General features: G+C 44.6%; 1 protein-coding gene across 3 annotated transcripts in view; it reads left to right on the top strand.

Annotated features, from left to right (window-relative positions):
• The window catches only part of RPH3A (rabphilin 3A), a 348,495-nt gene that overhangs the window by 305,576 nt on the left and 28,089 nt on the right, over positions 1-14,830 (top strand). For all 3 annotated transcript variants that reach the window (XM_011997906.1, XM_011997904.1, XM_011997907.1), the window contains 5 exons: positions 6,724-6,853; positions 8,086-8,169; positions 10,104-10,269; positions 11,467-11,505; positions 11,601-11,747. In XM_011997906.1, coding sequence (XP_011853296.1) covers positions 6,724-6,853; positions 8,086-8,169; positions 10,104-10,269; positions 11,467-11,505; positions 11,601-11,747 — 566 coding nt within the window. The remainder of the gene's footprint in view (positions 1-6,723; positions 6,854-8,085; positions 8,170-10,103; positions 10,270-11,466; positions 11,506-11,600; positions 11,748-14,830) is intronic.

Here is a 14,830-nt window from a genome sequence, read left to right on the forward strand (position 1 = left end):
TTTTTTTTTTTTTTGTATCTTTAGTAGAGACAGGGTTTCACCATGTTAGCCAGGATGGTCTCGATCTCCTGACGTGATACACCCGCCTCGGCCTCCCAAAGTGCTGGGATTACAGGCGTGAGTCACTGCACCCGGCCACGTGATTTTTTAAACCATGTCTGATCTCTCACTTGAACACCAGCTCCATGAAGGCAGTGATCTTGTTGTTTTGCTACCGTTGCATCCTCACTGTCTACTAGGCACATTTATAGGTGCTCTATAAATGTTTGTCAAGTGAATGAATAGCCCATCTGCCTCCATTGGGATGGCAAGGCCAGACCAAGTTGGGAACCTGCTTCCCACCACCTCCAGAGGCCATCCATTGGTGCCCAGAGGAGGGGACATACTCCTACATACTCCTGGTGCCTCTGAGAGCATCCTGGGAATTGGGATGTGCCCGCCCGACTTCACTGAGTAACTAACAGCTCACCTTAAGCACCTAGCCTGGTGATGGATGTTCTCAGGATGCCAGGTGTGAGTAGTCATCATAAAGTTAATCAGGCATGTAAAGACATAGTAGTGAGTGTCAGCCACTTACAGGGTTCAGCTAATTGGGCACTTCATGTGAGAGAAAGGGATGGAGACATTAGATAGGTAAACAAAACCAGGCAGGCAAATAACACCAGGCAGCCAATGCAGACAAGGTCTACTCTTAGTCATCAAGGGTCCTTCCATTTAAAAAAAAAAGAAGGAGAAATCTCAGTGTTTCTGTCTCAGGATCTGAGAATTCAGAATGCTGCACATGAGAGGAAACTTGAGCTGCAGCTCTTCTAACCTCTCTTATTAGAAGAGGTTTTATCAAGGTCATTGACTGGAAAAGAGGTAGGATTCAAACCCATGTCTTTTAACCGTTGGCCACATGATCTCCATCTTCAAAAATGCACTTTCTTCTCTGATGTAAAAGTAATACATGCTCATTTTAAGAAAGTCAAGAGAGTATAGAGGAGGAGTCCAGCGAGTTGGGTGCATTAAAGAGGGAAGTGAAAATTATCCATAACCCCTCATTACCTGGTGATAATCGCTGTGAATATCTTGATGTGTTTCCTTCATGATGTATATATACATATTTGAGTGCACACAGTGGAGATGTTCAGATGAGCACGTTTCGAACCCAAACTCACACCCTGTTCACAATCCTGCACTCTGGGTTTTTGTTTTTTTCCCACTTAACACAGCAAGAAGAACGTATCTCCATGGGATATGCTTCACCACCTCCTTTCGTATTTCTTAAAGTGTAGCCAGGAATTCACCAGCAGACTCAAACAGGGAGCCGCTTTAAAATGCAGGTTGCTAGGCCTCCCCCAACCCTATAGAATTATTCTCTGAATATTGAACATTCTCCCCAGATGATCTAGATATACCATACATTTTGGTAATATTTCCCCCACACAGTGGCTCTCAACAGGACTTCATGCTTAAATACTGATATCCACGCAGAATTAGATCCATAGCTGAGAAGGTTTAGAGTCAGGGCCGGGCACTGGTGTTTTTCTTAACGCTGGCTGATTGACATGCAGTGAGGGTAGAGAGCGTCTCCCTTACACATCTAGGGCTTCCCTGCCAAGACTGGTAAAAACATCTTTCTTCTGGGGTGAAGATGCTGAAATGTTTTATCACCAGGATAAAGACCCACTTGTGACACATGGTCCACCATGACCCAATTTTGACTTGGCTTCTTGCAAAGTTTTATTCCCTAGTTTAAAGTCTTAGGCTGTTGGGGTCTTCCATTTTGTGGCTGCAGCATTTGAGGCAGCAGGGTGCCCTAACAGGCAGGCTGCAGGAAGCTCCCTGCTCATTCCTGATCTTCTGAGGGAGAAGGAGGATTTGCGTGTTCCCACCTCATATGCATCCTCTTTATTGGTCTGTACTAAATTCATGGATAATGAGGGCCCCTCAGCTGAGACATTTGAGTAATAATCTTGGTTCTGTTGCATTTCTGTGCCATTTGCTGCTGCTGATAGGAGATAATGAGACACTCCCTGAATAACGTGTGTTCATGAGGCCTTTTGGCATCCAGGAGTTAATGGTGAAAGGAACAGGCACTAGGTGGGGAGGCTGCAGTGTGGGTTTGCAAGTGACAGGCAAGTCCACAGCCTTCATTTTCCAGGAAGAGGCAGAAAACCCTTTTAAGTTTCCTTAAAGCACAATGCGGTTTAGAATTGGATTTGTCCCACGCCCTCTTCCTGAGCTGCTTTGGCAAAGCTTGACTTGAGGCAGGAGGCTGTGGGGATTCATGGAAAGCAAAGATGATTGACTGAAGCAGAGAACCAGATTCTAGCTGTGGCTGAGTGACCCAGGCTAGCGGCCCACTCTCTCTGTGCTCTGAGACCCCAATGGTAGAGTGAGAAGAACACAATCTATTTTCTGACTAAGGCAGTTGATGAAGGTGAAAATAGTTGGGAGCAACTGTGTATAAGAAAAATGTCCCCATGCAACTGCCATCCCCTGCCTCCATGAGCCCACTTCATTGTCTCATAAAATTTTATAGTTCTATGGCATTGAAAGGCATCCTGACGTTTAACAGCTCTAGTCAACTTCAAACTGTTTTTTTAAAACCCTGGAACCAACTTTCTAAAGGAAATCTAATTCAACAGCCCAAACAAACAGAAGAGATCAATGCAGACATGCTCTGTATGGAATGAGGTGTGGTAACCCCTCAAATTCTCTCTCACCATGCTGCCACAGAGGTTGGCCCCTGAACTGGCTCTATGAAACCCTTGGGGTACCATGAAGCACAGTTTGACAACCACCTATGCAACCCAATGCCTCCTATTTTCCAGATGAGGAAACAAGTCCAGAGAGGCAAAAGCCCAGGCTAAAATCAAGATTTGTCAGCCGCATGTTGAGGGTTCTTTGGAGAAACACAGTGATGGAGCATTGGTTGGGTATCTTGTCCCAACCTCGGGCAGTGAGAGGTGGACAGGCTGGAACCAGCCAGGGTAACTGCATATGTGCAGCTTGGTGCTTACTAATGATTGAGGGGCCTTTGGTGAGGGAAAGGCAGGGAAATCGAGCAGGGTGGAGGTTGGCCTGTTCAGGGCGATCCCCATGGCTCTACATGGCACATGGCTGTGTGCACAGCAGCATGGTGTAGCAGATAAGAACAGGGACTTGGGAGCCGACTGCCTGGGTCTGAGTCCCAGCTTTCACCACTTCTTAGCTGTGTAACTGGCATAAACCACTTAACCTTTCTGTGTCTCAGTTTTCTCATGTAGTAAATGGAAACAAAAGTAATCCTCAGCTTCTAGTGTGACTGGGAGGAGTCATTAAGAAAATCCCTGTGGAGGGCTTACATCTGTAATCCCAATGCTTTGGGAAGCCAAGGCAAAAGGATCATTTGAGGCCATGAGTTTGAGACCAGCCTAAGCAACATAGTGAGACCCCATCTCTACAAAAAAATTTTTTTTATTAGCCAGGCATGCGAGATCATACCCCTGCACTCCAGCCTGGGCCACAGAGTGAGACTCAGTCAAAAAAAAAAAAAAAAAATTAGCCAGGCATGGTGGTGCATGCCTGTAGTCCCAGCTCAGCTACTTGGGAGGCTGAGGCAGGAGGACTACTTGAAGTCAGGAGGTTAGTGCTGCAGTAAGCTGTGATCACACCATTGCACTCTGGCCTGGGTGACACAGCAAGGCCCTATCTCTAAAAATAATAGTAACACTACATAAATAAAATGAGGAAATAAAATTTAAATAAAAGTCTGTGCCTGGCCCATAGTAAGTGCTCAGTAAACACCAGCTACTGTTTTTACAGGAGTTCTGAGACCATGGACTGGGAGCTTGTTCCTGGTTCCTGCCCGCTCCCATCATCCTGTAGAAATAACTTTTAGGGAAGATGGGGTGGCTGGGGGGAAAATGAGGAAGAATCGAGAAGAGTACGCTGCCTTCAGCTCTGCGCATCGTGCCTCCTCAAGTGGTTCTGTGCAATCTGGGTCACAGCGGAGGCTCCAGAGCCTGCAGGCTGCCTTTGCCTGTTCATTGGGCAGGGCAGCACCTCTCTCGAATGGAACACAAAGGGAGAAGCTGCTATTTATGGCATTGTAACTCAGAGCGCTCTGAGGGTGTGGCAAGAGCAACGAGGGCCGTGGGGAGAGTGAGCATTAGGTGCTTGCCAGGCAGGGCTACCAGGGGCCCTCTGGGTGCTGTGACGCCCCCGTCCCTCCCATCGGCTCTCCCCTGCCATGTATGTACACAGCTGGGACCCAGCCCATGGAGGGGTGGGTGGGGTCCAGCTCTATCTGGGTTCACTGGCTGTGTGTCTAGAAGGAGTCCTCATTTGAGGGATGGGCAAGGAGATGGCTTCAAGCTGGTGGGAAGTGACCCCCTCCCCCCACAAAAAAACGCCAAAGTGGAAACAGGATGCCACAGTCGTCATTCAGTGTGTGGTCTGAAACCAGTGGCATCATGTGGCACCACCTGGGAGCTTTCTAGAAATGTAGCACCTCAGGCCCCACCTCAGACCTGGTATTTCAGAATCTGCATTTTAACAGATCCCCGTGTCATCTGCGTGCACATTAAACTTTAAAAAGTGCTGGGGTCATGCATATGAGACATGGGTTCTAGGGGTTTTTTTATTGTTGTTGTTGTTTGAGACAGAGTCTCGCTCTGTCACCCAGGCTGGAGTGCAGTGGTGTCATCTCGGCTCACTGCAACCTCCGCCTCCTAGGTCCAAGTGGTTCTCCTGCCTCAGCCTCTTGAGTAGCTCGGACTACAGATGCACACCACCACACCCAGCTAATTTTTTTGTATTTTTAGTAGATATGGGGTTTCACCATGTTGGTCAGCCTGGTCTCAAACTCCTGGCCTCAGGTGATCCACCCAACTTGACCTCCCAAAGTGTTGGGATTACAGGCATGAGCCACCAAGTCCAGTTATGGGTTCTAGTTTTGGCTCTGCCACTTCCTAGCTGTGTGACCTTGGGTAAGTCATTTAGCTTCCCTGTGCCACTTTCTTCACCTGTAAAATGGCATAAATAGTAGTGCCTCCCTCCTGGAAGTGGGTGGCAATGCACTTCATGCCATGCTAAGCATATAGTGAGTACCACTGAATTGTAAGCTGTTATTATGCAGGGCTTGACACTCAAGGCGCTTACTTTTGCTAGATACACGTGTGGGGAGTGAGCTGCTCTTATTCATTCATTCATTGATTCAACCAGCATATACAAATCCTCACTACAGCCTAGGCACTGATCCAGCACTGGGCACACAGCAGGGAACAGAACAGACAAGGTGCCTGGCCCGGGGGAACTCATCACCCTGCAACAAACCAGAGATTGTTTCACAATCAGCTAATTACTTAATGCAGATAATTCCTGTAGTTAATTCCAAAGGTAACTAATGCTATGAGGAAGTACCAGGTTGCTAGTAGAGTGGATAAAATTGGTAGTCTGAGGAGGCTCTCAAGAGGGAGTGCTATTCTAAAGAATGAGGACACTTGGACCAGGCACGGTGGCTCACGCCTGTAATCCTAGCACTTTGGGAGCCCGAGGCAGGCGGATCACAAGGTCAGGAGATCAAGACCATCCTGACCAACATGGTGAAACTCTGTCTCTACTAAAAATACAAAAATTAGCCCAGCGTGGCCGTGTGTGCCTGTAGTCCCAGCTACTCGGGAAGCTGAGGCAGGAGAATTGCTTGAACCCGGGCGGCAGAGGTTGCAGTGAGCCGAGATCATGCCACTGCACTCCAGCTTGGGCGACAGAGTGAGACTCTGTCTCAAAAAAAAAAAAAAAAAAAAAAAATTGAGGACACTCTAGGCAGGAAAAATATAAAAGTGTGTGTGTATGCAACAGAGAGAGACAGATCACAAATGTGTGTGTTTGTTCCAGGCACAAGGAACTGAATGTGCTCTGATGCTAAAGCAGACAGAACTGAAATTGAAAGATCAGTGTAACTAGAGCAATGATTCTCAAAGCCATTCTTGAGCGTGCATCAGGATACCTTGGAGAACTCATAAAATACAGATTGCTGGACCTCTATCCAGCCAAATTAGAATGATTGTTTAGCTTCCAGGGCATTCGTTTTCAAAGGGGAGCCTTCCTGCGTTCTGTTCACCCTCTACCCTTTCCTTAAACTGTCTGCACTTGACAATTTCGGGGCAGAATTTCTAATTCAGTTGGGCTGGGGTGGGGCCCAAGAATTTGGTTGGGTCATTGAATGTCAGGAGAGGAGGGAGTCAAGGAAGGCCCCCACAGGGTTTCTGGTTTGAGCAAGTATGTAGATGGTGGCGACATTTCCCAAGACTGGGAGGCAGATTTGCTGGAGCTGGGGATGGAGAGCAGACAAGATGAAAAGTTGAGTTTGAAAGCATAAGTTTGAGATGCCTGTGAAGACATCCAAGTGAAGGCATCATGGAGACAGATAAATAGATCTAAATAAATCTAGCACTCAGAAGGCAGTTTCTGGGAGGAGGTGACAGGAGATGGAAAGGACTAGATAAGGTTCTTAATCCAAAGTCAGTAGAACAGATGGGACTTTGAGGGGTGTGGGAGGGGGTCTTTGGTATTCTGAAAATGTGTCAGAATTTTATGTGCACGTGCCTTTTCCTGGGGAAGAGTTTACAACTGTCATCAGATGCACAAGAGCGTGTGACTCAAAGAACGTGAAAACCATAAACCTGACACTGTGGGGTATGCTGGTGGTCCCCAGTCCTACAAGGTCCTTATTTACCTTGTCTCTGCTTCCAGGCGCCTGGTGGACCGCCTGGAAAACATGAGGAAGAACGTGGCTGGGGATGGGGTGAACCGCTGCATACTGTGTGGAGAACAGCTGGGGATGCTGGGCTCTGCCTGTGTAGTATGTGAGGACTGTAAGAAGGTACCATCATCCTCTTATCCCTTCTTCCCTGTGCAGCACCTGCAGAGGGGAAAGTCCTAGGCTCCAGCTGTAGGGGTCACTGGGGTTGGGGGGTGGAACTTGGATCCTGAAGATCACTTGCCAGGATACGGTTTTTTTCTGGGATGCTTCCATGCCCTACTGTCTTCCAAGGTAACCCTGATCCTGGTTCCTCCCTGGAAGCCACTCTGATCCTTCTGTCTCTTAGAGCTGAGGTCCATCCAGGGTGAACTAGGGAGCCTGTGGCAGGACATGAGCTATGATTGAGACTGCAGCTATCCTGGTTATACCTTAGCAAGTTATGTGTCAGTTTAAAGAGCATGCTAAGCACATGTTTATACTTGTGTGTATGTGGAATGCTTTCAGTTTTCTCGTATCCTGGGTTATGATACAAGAAACTTAGAAAACCTCTGTTTAGCCGAGTTAGAATCATTTAGCTTCCAAAGCATTTGTTCTCAAAGGGGAGTCTTTCTGAACTCTGTTGACCATCTAACCTTTCCTTAAACTGTCTGCACTTGACAGTTTGGGAGCAGAGATACAACTGTCCTGGGGTCTGCCGGACTCCAAGAGTTCAGTTGAACAACCCAGCTGGAGACATCTGTAATGTCATCATCTCCAGCTTGATGTCACATTTGACATGTAGAATGAAATCTTGGGAAGAGTTTATGTATTCGGAAAAACTTGCCAGTCAACTCAAAAGTGAGAATTTCATGACCCATTAAGTTTTCCTAATTGTCTTAACTTCCAGGAAATTCAATAAAAAATATAGTATTCCATCACACAGTCATGGGGCATTTTCTCAGATAACTTTCTTCCCCTTGGGGAGTTAAACTTCTAGTCATAGTCTAGGTTGTGTCAGGTCCATTTTGGAAATAAAGAGGAAATAAATTAAGACACGAAATGGATATATGGTCATTCGTCTTTAGAAAAAAGTATGTCAGTGATTTCCCCTGTGTGGATGATGAAAATTCAGATCCCACAGGGACACTTAGAGAATTCCTTCATCCAGTGCTTGGGAATGACTCAAGTTCTTGTTACTGGAAATAAGACTCAAATTGGAGTTTTGTTCTAACTGGCCTTGCTCTTGGAAGGAAGTGTGAGAAATGGAGGCAAGTTCTTCCTCTTTACATCCACCAAGAGAAAGCGGGGGTGACATTGCCGTGCCTCCCATGAGCATGGCTCATCTGAGTGTGTTGCCTGTGTTTCATCCACAGAATGTCTGCACCAAGTGCGGAGTGGAGACCAACAACCGCCTGCATTCTGTGTGGCTCTGCAAAATCTGCATTGAGCAGAGGGAGGTGAGTGCCCTGGTCCCATCTGGTGCCTAGATCACCCTCCTTTCTTGGCCAGCTTAAGAGGTGCCTTAGGAGGTTGGTATGAAAGGAGCCAGCTCAGCAGTGAACATTGACAGAACAACCTCACACTATTTGGAGGAATTTCTTTTCTCCTCCTCTGCTTCTGTGACTTTTTTTCTTCCTTCCCATCCTCTCTTCTTCCCTCTCTGTTCATTGCCCTCTGGCCTCTGTTCTTTCTTTGACCCCATTTCTCTGATTCTTATGAGTCTTATGAGTCTTCCTCTCCCAACATCTTTCCTTTCTGTCTCTCTATTCCATTTCTTATTTCCATTTTTTTCTTTCCTCATACTCTCCTCTTGTTTGAGCTCTTTTCTTCCTCTAATCCTTATGCTTTTTTCTCCCTTTTCCTCATTTCGTTGTTTCTCATATCTTCACACGCTTTTTTCGGCAATTTCTCTTTACTTTGTCCCTCTTTCTTTCTCCCATGGCATCCTTCTCTTCCCCAGTTCTGCTTCTTACTTATCTTACCCCAATTAAGTCCTTTCTTCTTCTTCCAATTTCTTCATCCCCCACCCACTGCTGCAGAGTCCTGCCTTTGAGACCATGTTTCAATAACCATGTTCTCCTCAGTATCTGTCAGGGGCCTGGCAGGAAAGCATTGGCACACTTCAGTAGGTTAATCAAGGACTTGATGAAGGCGTTATTGACAAAGGTCCAGGCAGAGCTAAGAGGAATCAGCAAGGGTTGACGAGTCACCCTAGCACCAGCAAAAACAGGGTTGCTGTTTCCCCTCCTAAGACTGAAGAGATAGAGGAGGGAGTGGTTACCAGACTGGAAGATAGGTGTAGCCTAACAGGAATGCAGTCACTGTCCAACTAGTGGTGGGTTGTGGGGAGCCAAGGAAATAAATACCATAGTCCCACCCTCCTCTTAACTACAAACTCTTTACTTGTCTGGAGAACTCTTCAGCAATCCAAGCTTTCAAGAGGCTTTGTTGTAATCCCTGGTGCTCTCCTTGACCAAATAAACCTGAAGACAGAAGTCAAAGTTTATTTCGTGGAGTCCAGTTAGTGCAGTACATACTGGTCAGCCTCCTGGGGCACAGAGCAGGGTGGAGAATGAATCTGACTGGGCAATGGAAGATGTTTCACACACCATCCTAGGTGTGCTGCTCTATCCTGACCCACAGGGCCAGGAGAAAGGCCAGAGGTCTTGGGGAAGTTGTAGGTAGATCACCCTGTTTACAACAACCAGTGTAGTGGAGAGCATGCCACATTTAAGAGATGGAAGACTTGGAGTTGAGCCCTTGTTTTTCCATTCTCTGGCTGTGTACTGTTGGACCCATCCTTAAGATTTTGGATATTCCATTTTCTCCATCCAAACTCCACTTTCTTCCTTTTTTTTTTTTTTCTTTTTCTTGTTTTTGAGACAGAGTCTCGCTCTGTCGCCCAGGCTGGAGTGCAGTGGCCGGATCTCAGCTCACTGCAAGCTCATCCTCCCAGGTTCATGCCATTCTCCTGCCTCAGCCTCCCGAGTAGCTGGGACTACAGGCGCCCGCCACCTCACCTGGCTATATTTTTGTATCTTTTAGTAGAGACAGGGTTTCACCGTGTTAGCCAGGATGGTCTCAATCTCCTGACCTCGTGATCCACCAGTCTTGGCCGCCCAAAGTGCTGGGATTACAGGCTTGAGCCACCGCGCCCGGCCCCCAAACTCCACTTTCTCCATGGGTAAACTCAAGCCCTTTCTACTGAGTGTTCAGAGTGGATGGACTGAATAAGTATGAATTGTGCAGGGCTCTGTAGTAGTAAGAAAATTGTGCTGGCTATTGTGTCAGGGTGCTTTGGACGAGGAGGAAAGATAAAAATGGGCACTCATGAAGGTAAGAGCAACAGTGCTTGGTTGCCACATCTTCAATCCCTGTCTCTCCTCCCCAGGTGTGGAAGCGTTCTGGAGCATGGTTCTTCAAAGGCTTCCCCAAACAGGTCCTCCCACAGCCTATGCCTATAAAGAAGACCAAGCCCCAGCAGCCTGTCAGTGAGCCTGCTGCCCCTGAACAGCCTGCTCCTGAGCCCAAGCACCCGGCCCGGGCTCCAGCTCGAGGTAGGACAAAGCAGGTGCTTCTTTCAGGACCAAGGACAGATCTTAGCCAACTGGTCTACCTGAGGGATGGCCTGACATCATGTCTGTGTTTCCATCCAGTTGTTGGATGGTCAGCTTCTGGACTTGGTTCTAGGACTTCTATATCTCCTTCATAGTTCACCATAAACTCTTATCAAGAGGGTAGCACAAGGAATTCTCCAGCAATGCCAAGCTGCCCAGAGGCTTCGCTGTCATCCCTGGTGGAATATCTAGTGTACAAGAGGTAGAAATTAAAATTAGGAACTGAGAGAGACTCTCACCACCAAGATCACACTGGAGCCTGGGAGAATACTTGGCTTGCTGAGAAGGCCTTCCTGGACCCTAATATTTCTCCTACTATCCATAAGCAAGTCTGACTTGGACTAATTAAAAGTGAAAGATAAATAGAAGGAAATCAGGAAAAGAAAAATTACTGCTACCAAATTGCTACTATTGACATGATCACTATTATCCAAGTATTATGATTAATTATTAAAGTGATTAAGAGGGAGAAGCAAAACAGTAAAAATTTTTAAAAACAACCATAGTAAAAATACATTTTAGTTGGACTAGACCACTAGGACTGACCAGATAAAGCCCTTGCGATAATTTCAATTGACACTAAGTGATAAAATCTGGACTAAATGACAATTCCAGATTGAGTGCAGGCAGTGCTTCTGAAAGGAAGGGTATAGTTGAAGGTTTCAAATATTGAAGTGTCCATCTGCATTTTTCGTAAGATAACTTATCAAAGTACTTAGCACAATGCCTGCCACCTAAAAGGCATTCAACAAATGTTTTCTTCCTGACAAGGCATGAGCAATTTCTACTCCTTGCAGAGAATCACCAAATTGTCAACATATATTGCATTCCTGAGGAGTCCCCAGTTTTCACCACTAAAAGATTCCTTCTTCCTAGTTCTTCTAGGCTGAGAAGGTTGTATAGCATAATTATTCTTTATAAAGCCTGTGTATGCTCGTATGTGTTTATGCATGCAAAAAAAAAAAGTGAAATTGTAAACAGGAGCTAGATCAAAGGGGAAGTTGGGAGGAAGACTTTTAATTTTTGAAACATATTCTTGGGCAATAGTCAATGAACCCCTTTGTAGGCTTCTTAAGTTCTGGTTTTCCAGACACCAGAAAACCAATAATCCTCATAATTTGTGTTTTCTTTCTCCAGGTGACAGTGAAGATAGGAGGGGCCCAGGTCAGAAGACAGGTGGGTTCTGCTGACTCTGTTTTGTCATTTGAGACAGGAATTGGCCTAATTCCCTCGATGCCCTTTCTCCATTCAATTCATGCTCTTCTTTCCAGGCCCTGACCCGGCCTCTGCTCCCGGGCGAGGAAGCTATGGGCCTCCCGTGCGCAGGGCCTCCGAGGCACGAATGGGCTCATCTAGCCGGGATTCAGAGAGCTGGGACCACAGTGGAGGTGCTGGAGACTCCGGCCGGAGCCCAGCAGGTGAGCAAGATGGGCAAATCCAGAGACAGTTCTCTGGATAGGGAGACTCAAAAAGAATGAGGGGGAATGTGTTTTTATTCATTTACTTAGGCAGCACTTACTGAGTACCTACTGTGTGCCATGTTCTATTCTAGATACTGGTTCTAGTCTACGGTAGAGGAAAGACAGGATTCAGAAACAATTCTGGCTCTAGACATCCATAATTTTGGTTAGATCCTTTTCTTGATGTAATACTATATGTCAGAAAACATGATTTTTTTTGTCCCCGCCTCAAAAACAAAAAACAAAAAACAAAAAAAACAAAACAAAAAACCTGGGGGAAAAATGCCCCTAGGCTTTGAACAAAGTAAGGATGCTTCCCTCTCAAAGATCTCTCCAAGTCTACCCTTGGCAATGGCCTCTGCTGTCTGGGCATATGGCATAGGTCAGCATGGCCAGGATGTCACTGACAGGCGCTCGTATTGGGTACCTCACATTTCTGGCCTCACTCATGGTGGGTTTATTTGGCAAGAGTGCCCATTGGTGGGAGTCACTGAGCACAGAACTTTGAAGGAAATGTCTACCATAGTGGAACATCTTTGTTCCATAGCTCCTTGTCTGAGACCTCAAAGCAGCTTCATTTCTTTTGCAGGAAGGGGCTGCGTCTGGGTCTAAGTCAGATTGGCTGAATATTTAGGTCCCATGTTGACGTCTGGTCTTCTCTTCCTGAATTGTGTGTTTGGAGCTTAGCACTTCACTTCCTCTTATTGGCAACAGAGCTGGGCACATACCTTGTGCTTCATCATCTACCCAGACCTCCCCCAACAATGAACCTATGGTTTAGATGAACAGAGAAAGGAATTTCTCAGATCCTCAACATCACGAAATATATATAGAGTGTTTACTATGTGCCAAATGCCATCTCAAGTTCTTTTACATATATTGTCTCATTTAATGTTTGCCACAACTCGAAAATCCACATGAGACTTCTGTTATTCACATTTTACAGAATGGAAAAACTGAGCCTCAGAGAGGTGAAGCCACTTGCCCTAGGTTACACAGCTGATAACTGGTTAGAATGAGAATTAATTCCATATATGTCCAACATCAAAGCCTGTACTTTTTCTTTTCTCTTCCAGAGGTTAAATTTCTTTTGGCGATGCCTTTTAAAATTATTTTTTGATTGTTGTAAAATATATATAATATAAAATCTACCATTTTAATCATTTTCATGTGTACAATTCAGTGATGTAAAGTACATTCACATGGTTCACAGCCATGCCACTATGCATCTGCAGAACTTTTTTGTCATTACAAACTGAAACTTTGTATCCATTAAATAATGATTCCACACTCTTCTCTCTGCCCAGCCCCTGGTAACCACTATTCTTGATTCTGTATCTATGGTTTTAACTACTCTAGGTACTGCGTATCAGTAGAAGCATACAGAATTTGTCCTTTCATGACTGGCTTATTTCACCTAGCATAATGTCTTCAAGGTTCATCTGTGTTGTAGCATGTGTCAGAATTTCTTTCCTTTTTAACCCATTTATGCTGGAGGTTGCAATTTTTTTTTGTAAAAAATCAGACCTCGACAGCGACTTTGAGCAGTAGGATATAAATAACTCCTACAAGTTTAGCGTTCCAATAATGGAACACTGGGCATAAATTAAGAATACACAATATTCTATTGTGTATTTATATAGTATACAGATAGACACACATAATATAGTATACATATATACAATAGAATATATAGAAACACAGTATATATAATATATAATATAATATACAATATATAGTATATGTTGTATATTATATACATATAGTTTATATACATACAGTACATATACTATATATAGTGGTGTATATGTATATACATGTATATATACATATACATAGTGTGTGTATATATATACATATATTATATATACTACATTTTGTTTATCCATTCACCCATCAATGGAAGTTTGGGTTGTTTCAACCTTTTAGCTGTTGTAAATGATGTCATTGTGTGCCTGACATACAAATATCTATTGCATTCCATTCTTCTGAGTATATACCTAGAAGTGAAGTTGCTGGATCATATGGTAATTCTGTGTTTAATTTTTTGAGGAACCACCATACCATTTTCCATGGCGGCTGAGACATTTTTAGATTCCCACCAACAATGCACAAGGGTTCTCATTTCTTCATGTCCTCATCAATATCTGTTGTTCTCTGGGTTTTGTTTTTCTTTTCAATAATAGTCATCCCAATGGGTGTGAAGTGGCATCTCCTTGTGGTTTTGACTTGCATTTCCCTCGTGATTAGTGATGTTGAGCATCTTTTCATGTGCTTTTGGACATTTGTGTATTTTCCCTGGAGAGACAGCTATTCAAGTCCTTTGAACACATTTTAAATTGGATAGTTTGTCTTTTGTTGTTGAGTCTTAGAAGTTCTTTATGTATTCTGGATATTAATATCTTATCAGATATATAATTTACACATTTTTCTCTTATTTCATGGGTTGTTTTTTCACTCTTTTATAGTGTCATTTGATGCACAGAAAATTTTATTTTGATGAAGCACGGTTTATCTTTTTTTTTCTTTTCTTGCCTATGTTTTTAGTGTCGTATCTAAGAAATCATTGCCTAATCTAAGATCCTGAAGAAGTTCCTTTATGTTTTCTTTGAAGAGTTTTATAGTTTTAGCCCTTATGTTTGGGTCTTTGATCCATTTCGAGTTAATTTCTGCATATCAAATCCTGCTTTTAGCGTCAATATTATTTTGTCTTCTGAAGACAAAGACGGTCATAGGACATTTCTGAACTGGATTTGAATCCCCTGTCCCTCAGGAGTCAATGTAAATGTTCCCCCGGTCTAGCTTCTAGCATGCACCTGCTCCACCTTGAGCTGGGTTAGCTGCTACCTTCTCTGAACTCCCAGGGTAGTGAGACACAGCCCTAATGCAGGACTTACCACTGTCTAAAGCATTATAGCCTGAATCTCTTTCCCTCATAATACCAGGGACATGTCTCTCTCCATTAATTTGTTATGTTTCCAAATATTTGGAGCATCTACCATAATTTTATCTCTTTCCTATCATTTTCCAGCCTATACTAA

This window comes from Mandrillus leucophaeus, unplaced genomic scaffold (assembly GCF_000951045.1).
Source record: "Mandrillus leucophaeus isolate KB7577 unplaced genomic scaffold, Mleu.le_1.0 Scaffold55, whole genome shotgun sequence".
Taxonomy (NCBI): domain Eukaryota; kingdom Metazoa; phylum Chordata; class Mammalia; order Primates; family Cercopithecidae; genus Mandrillus; species Mandrillus leucophaeus.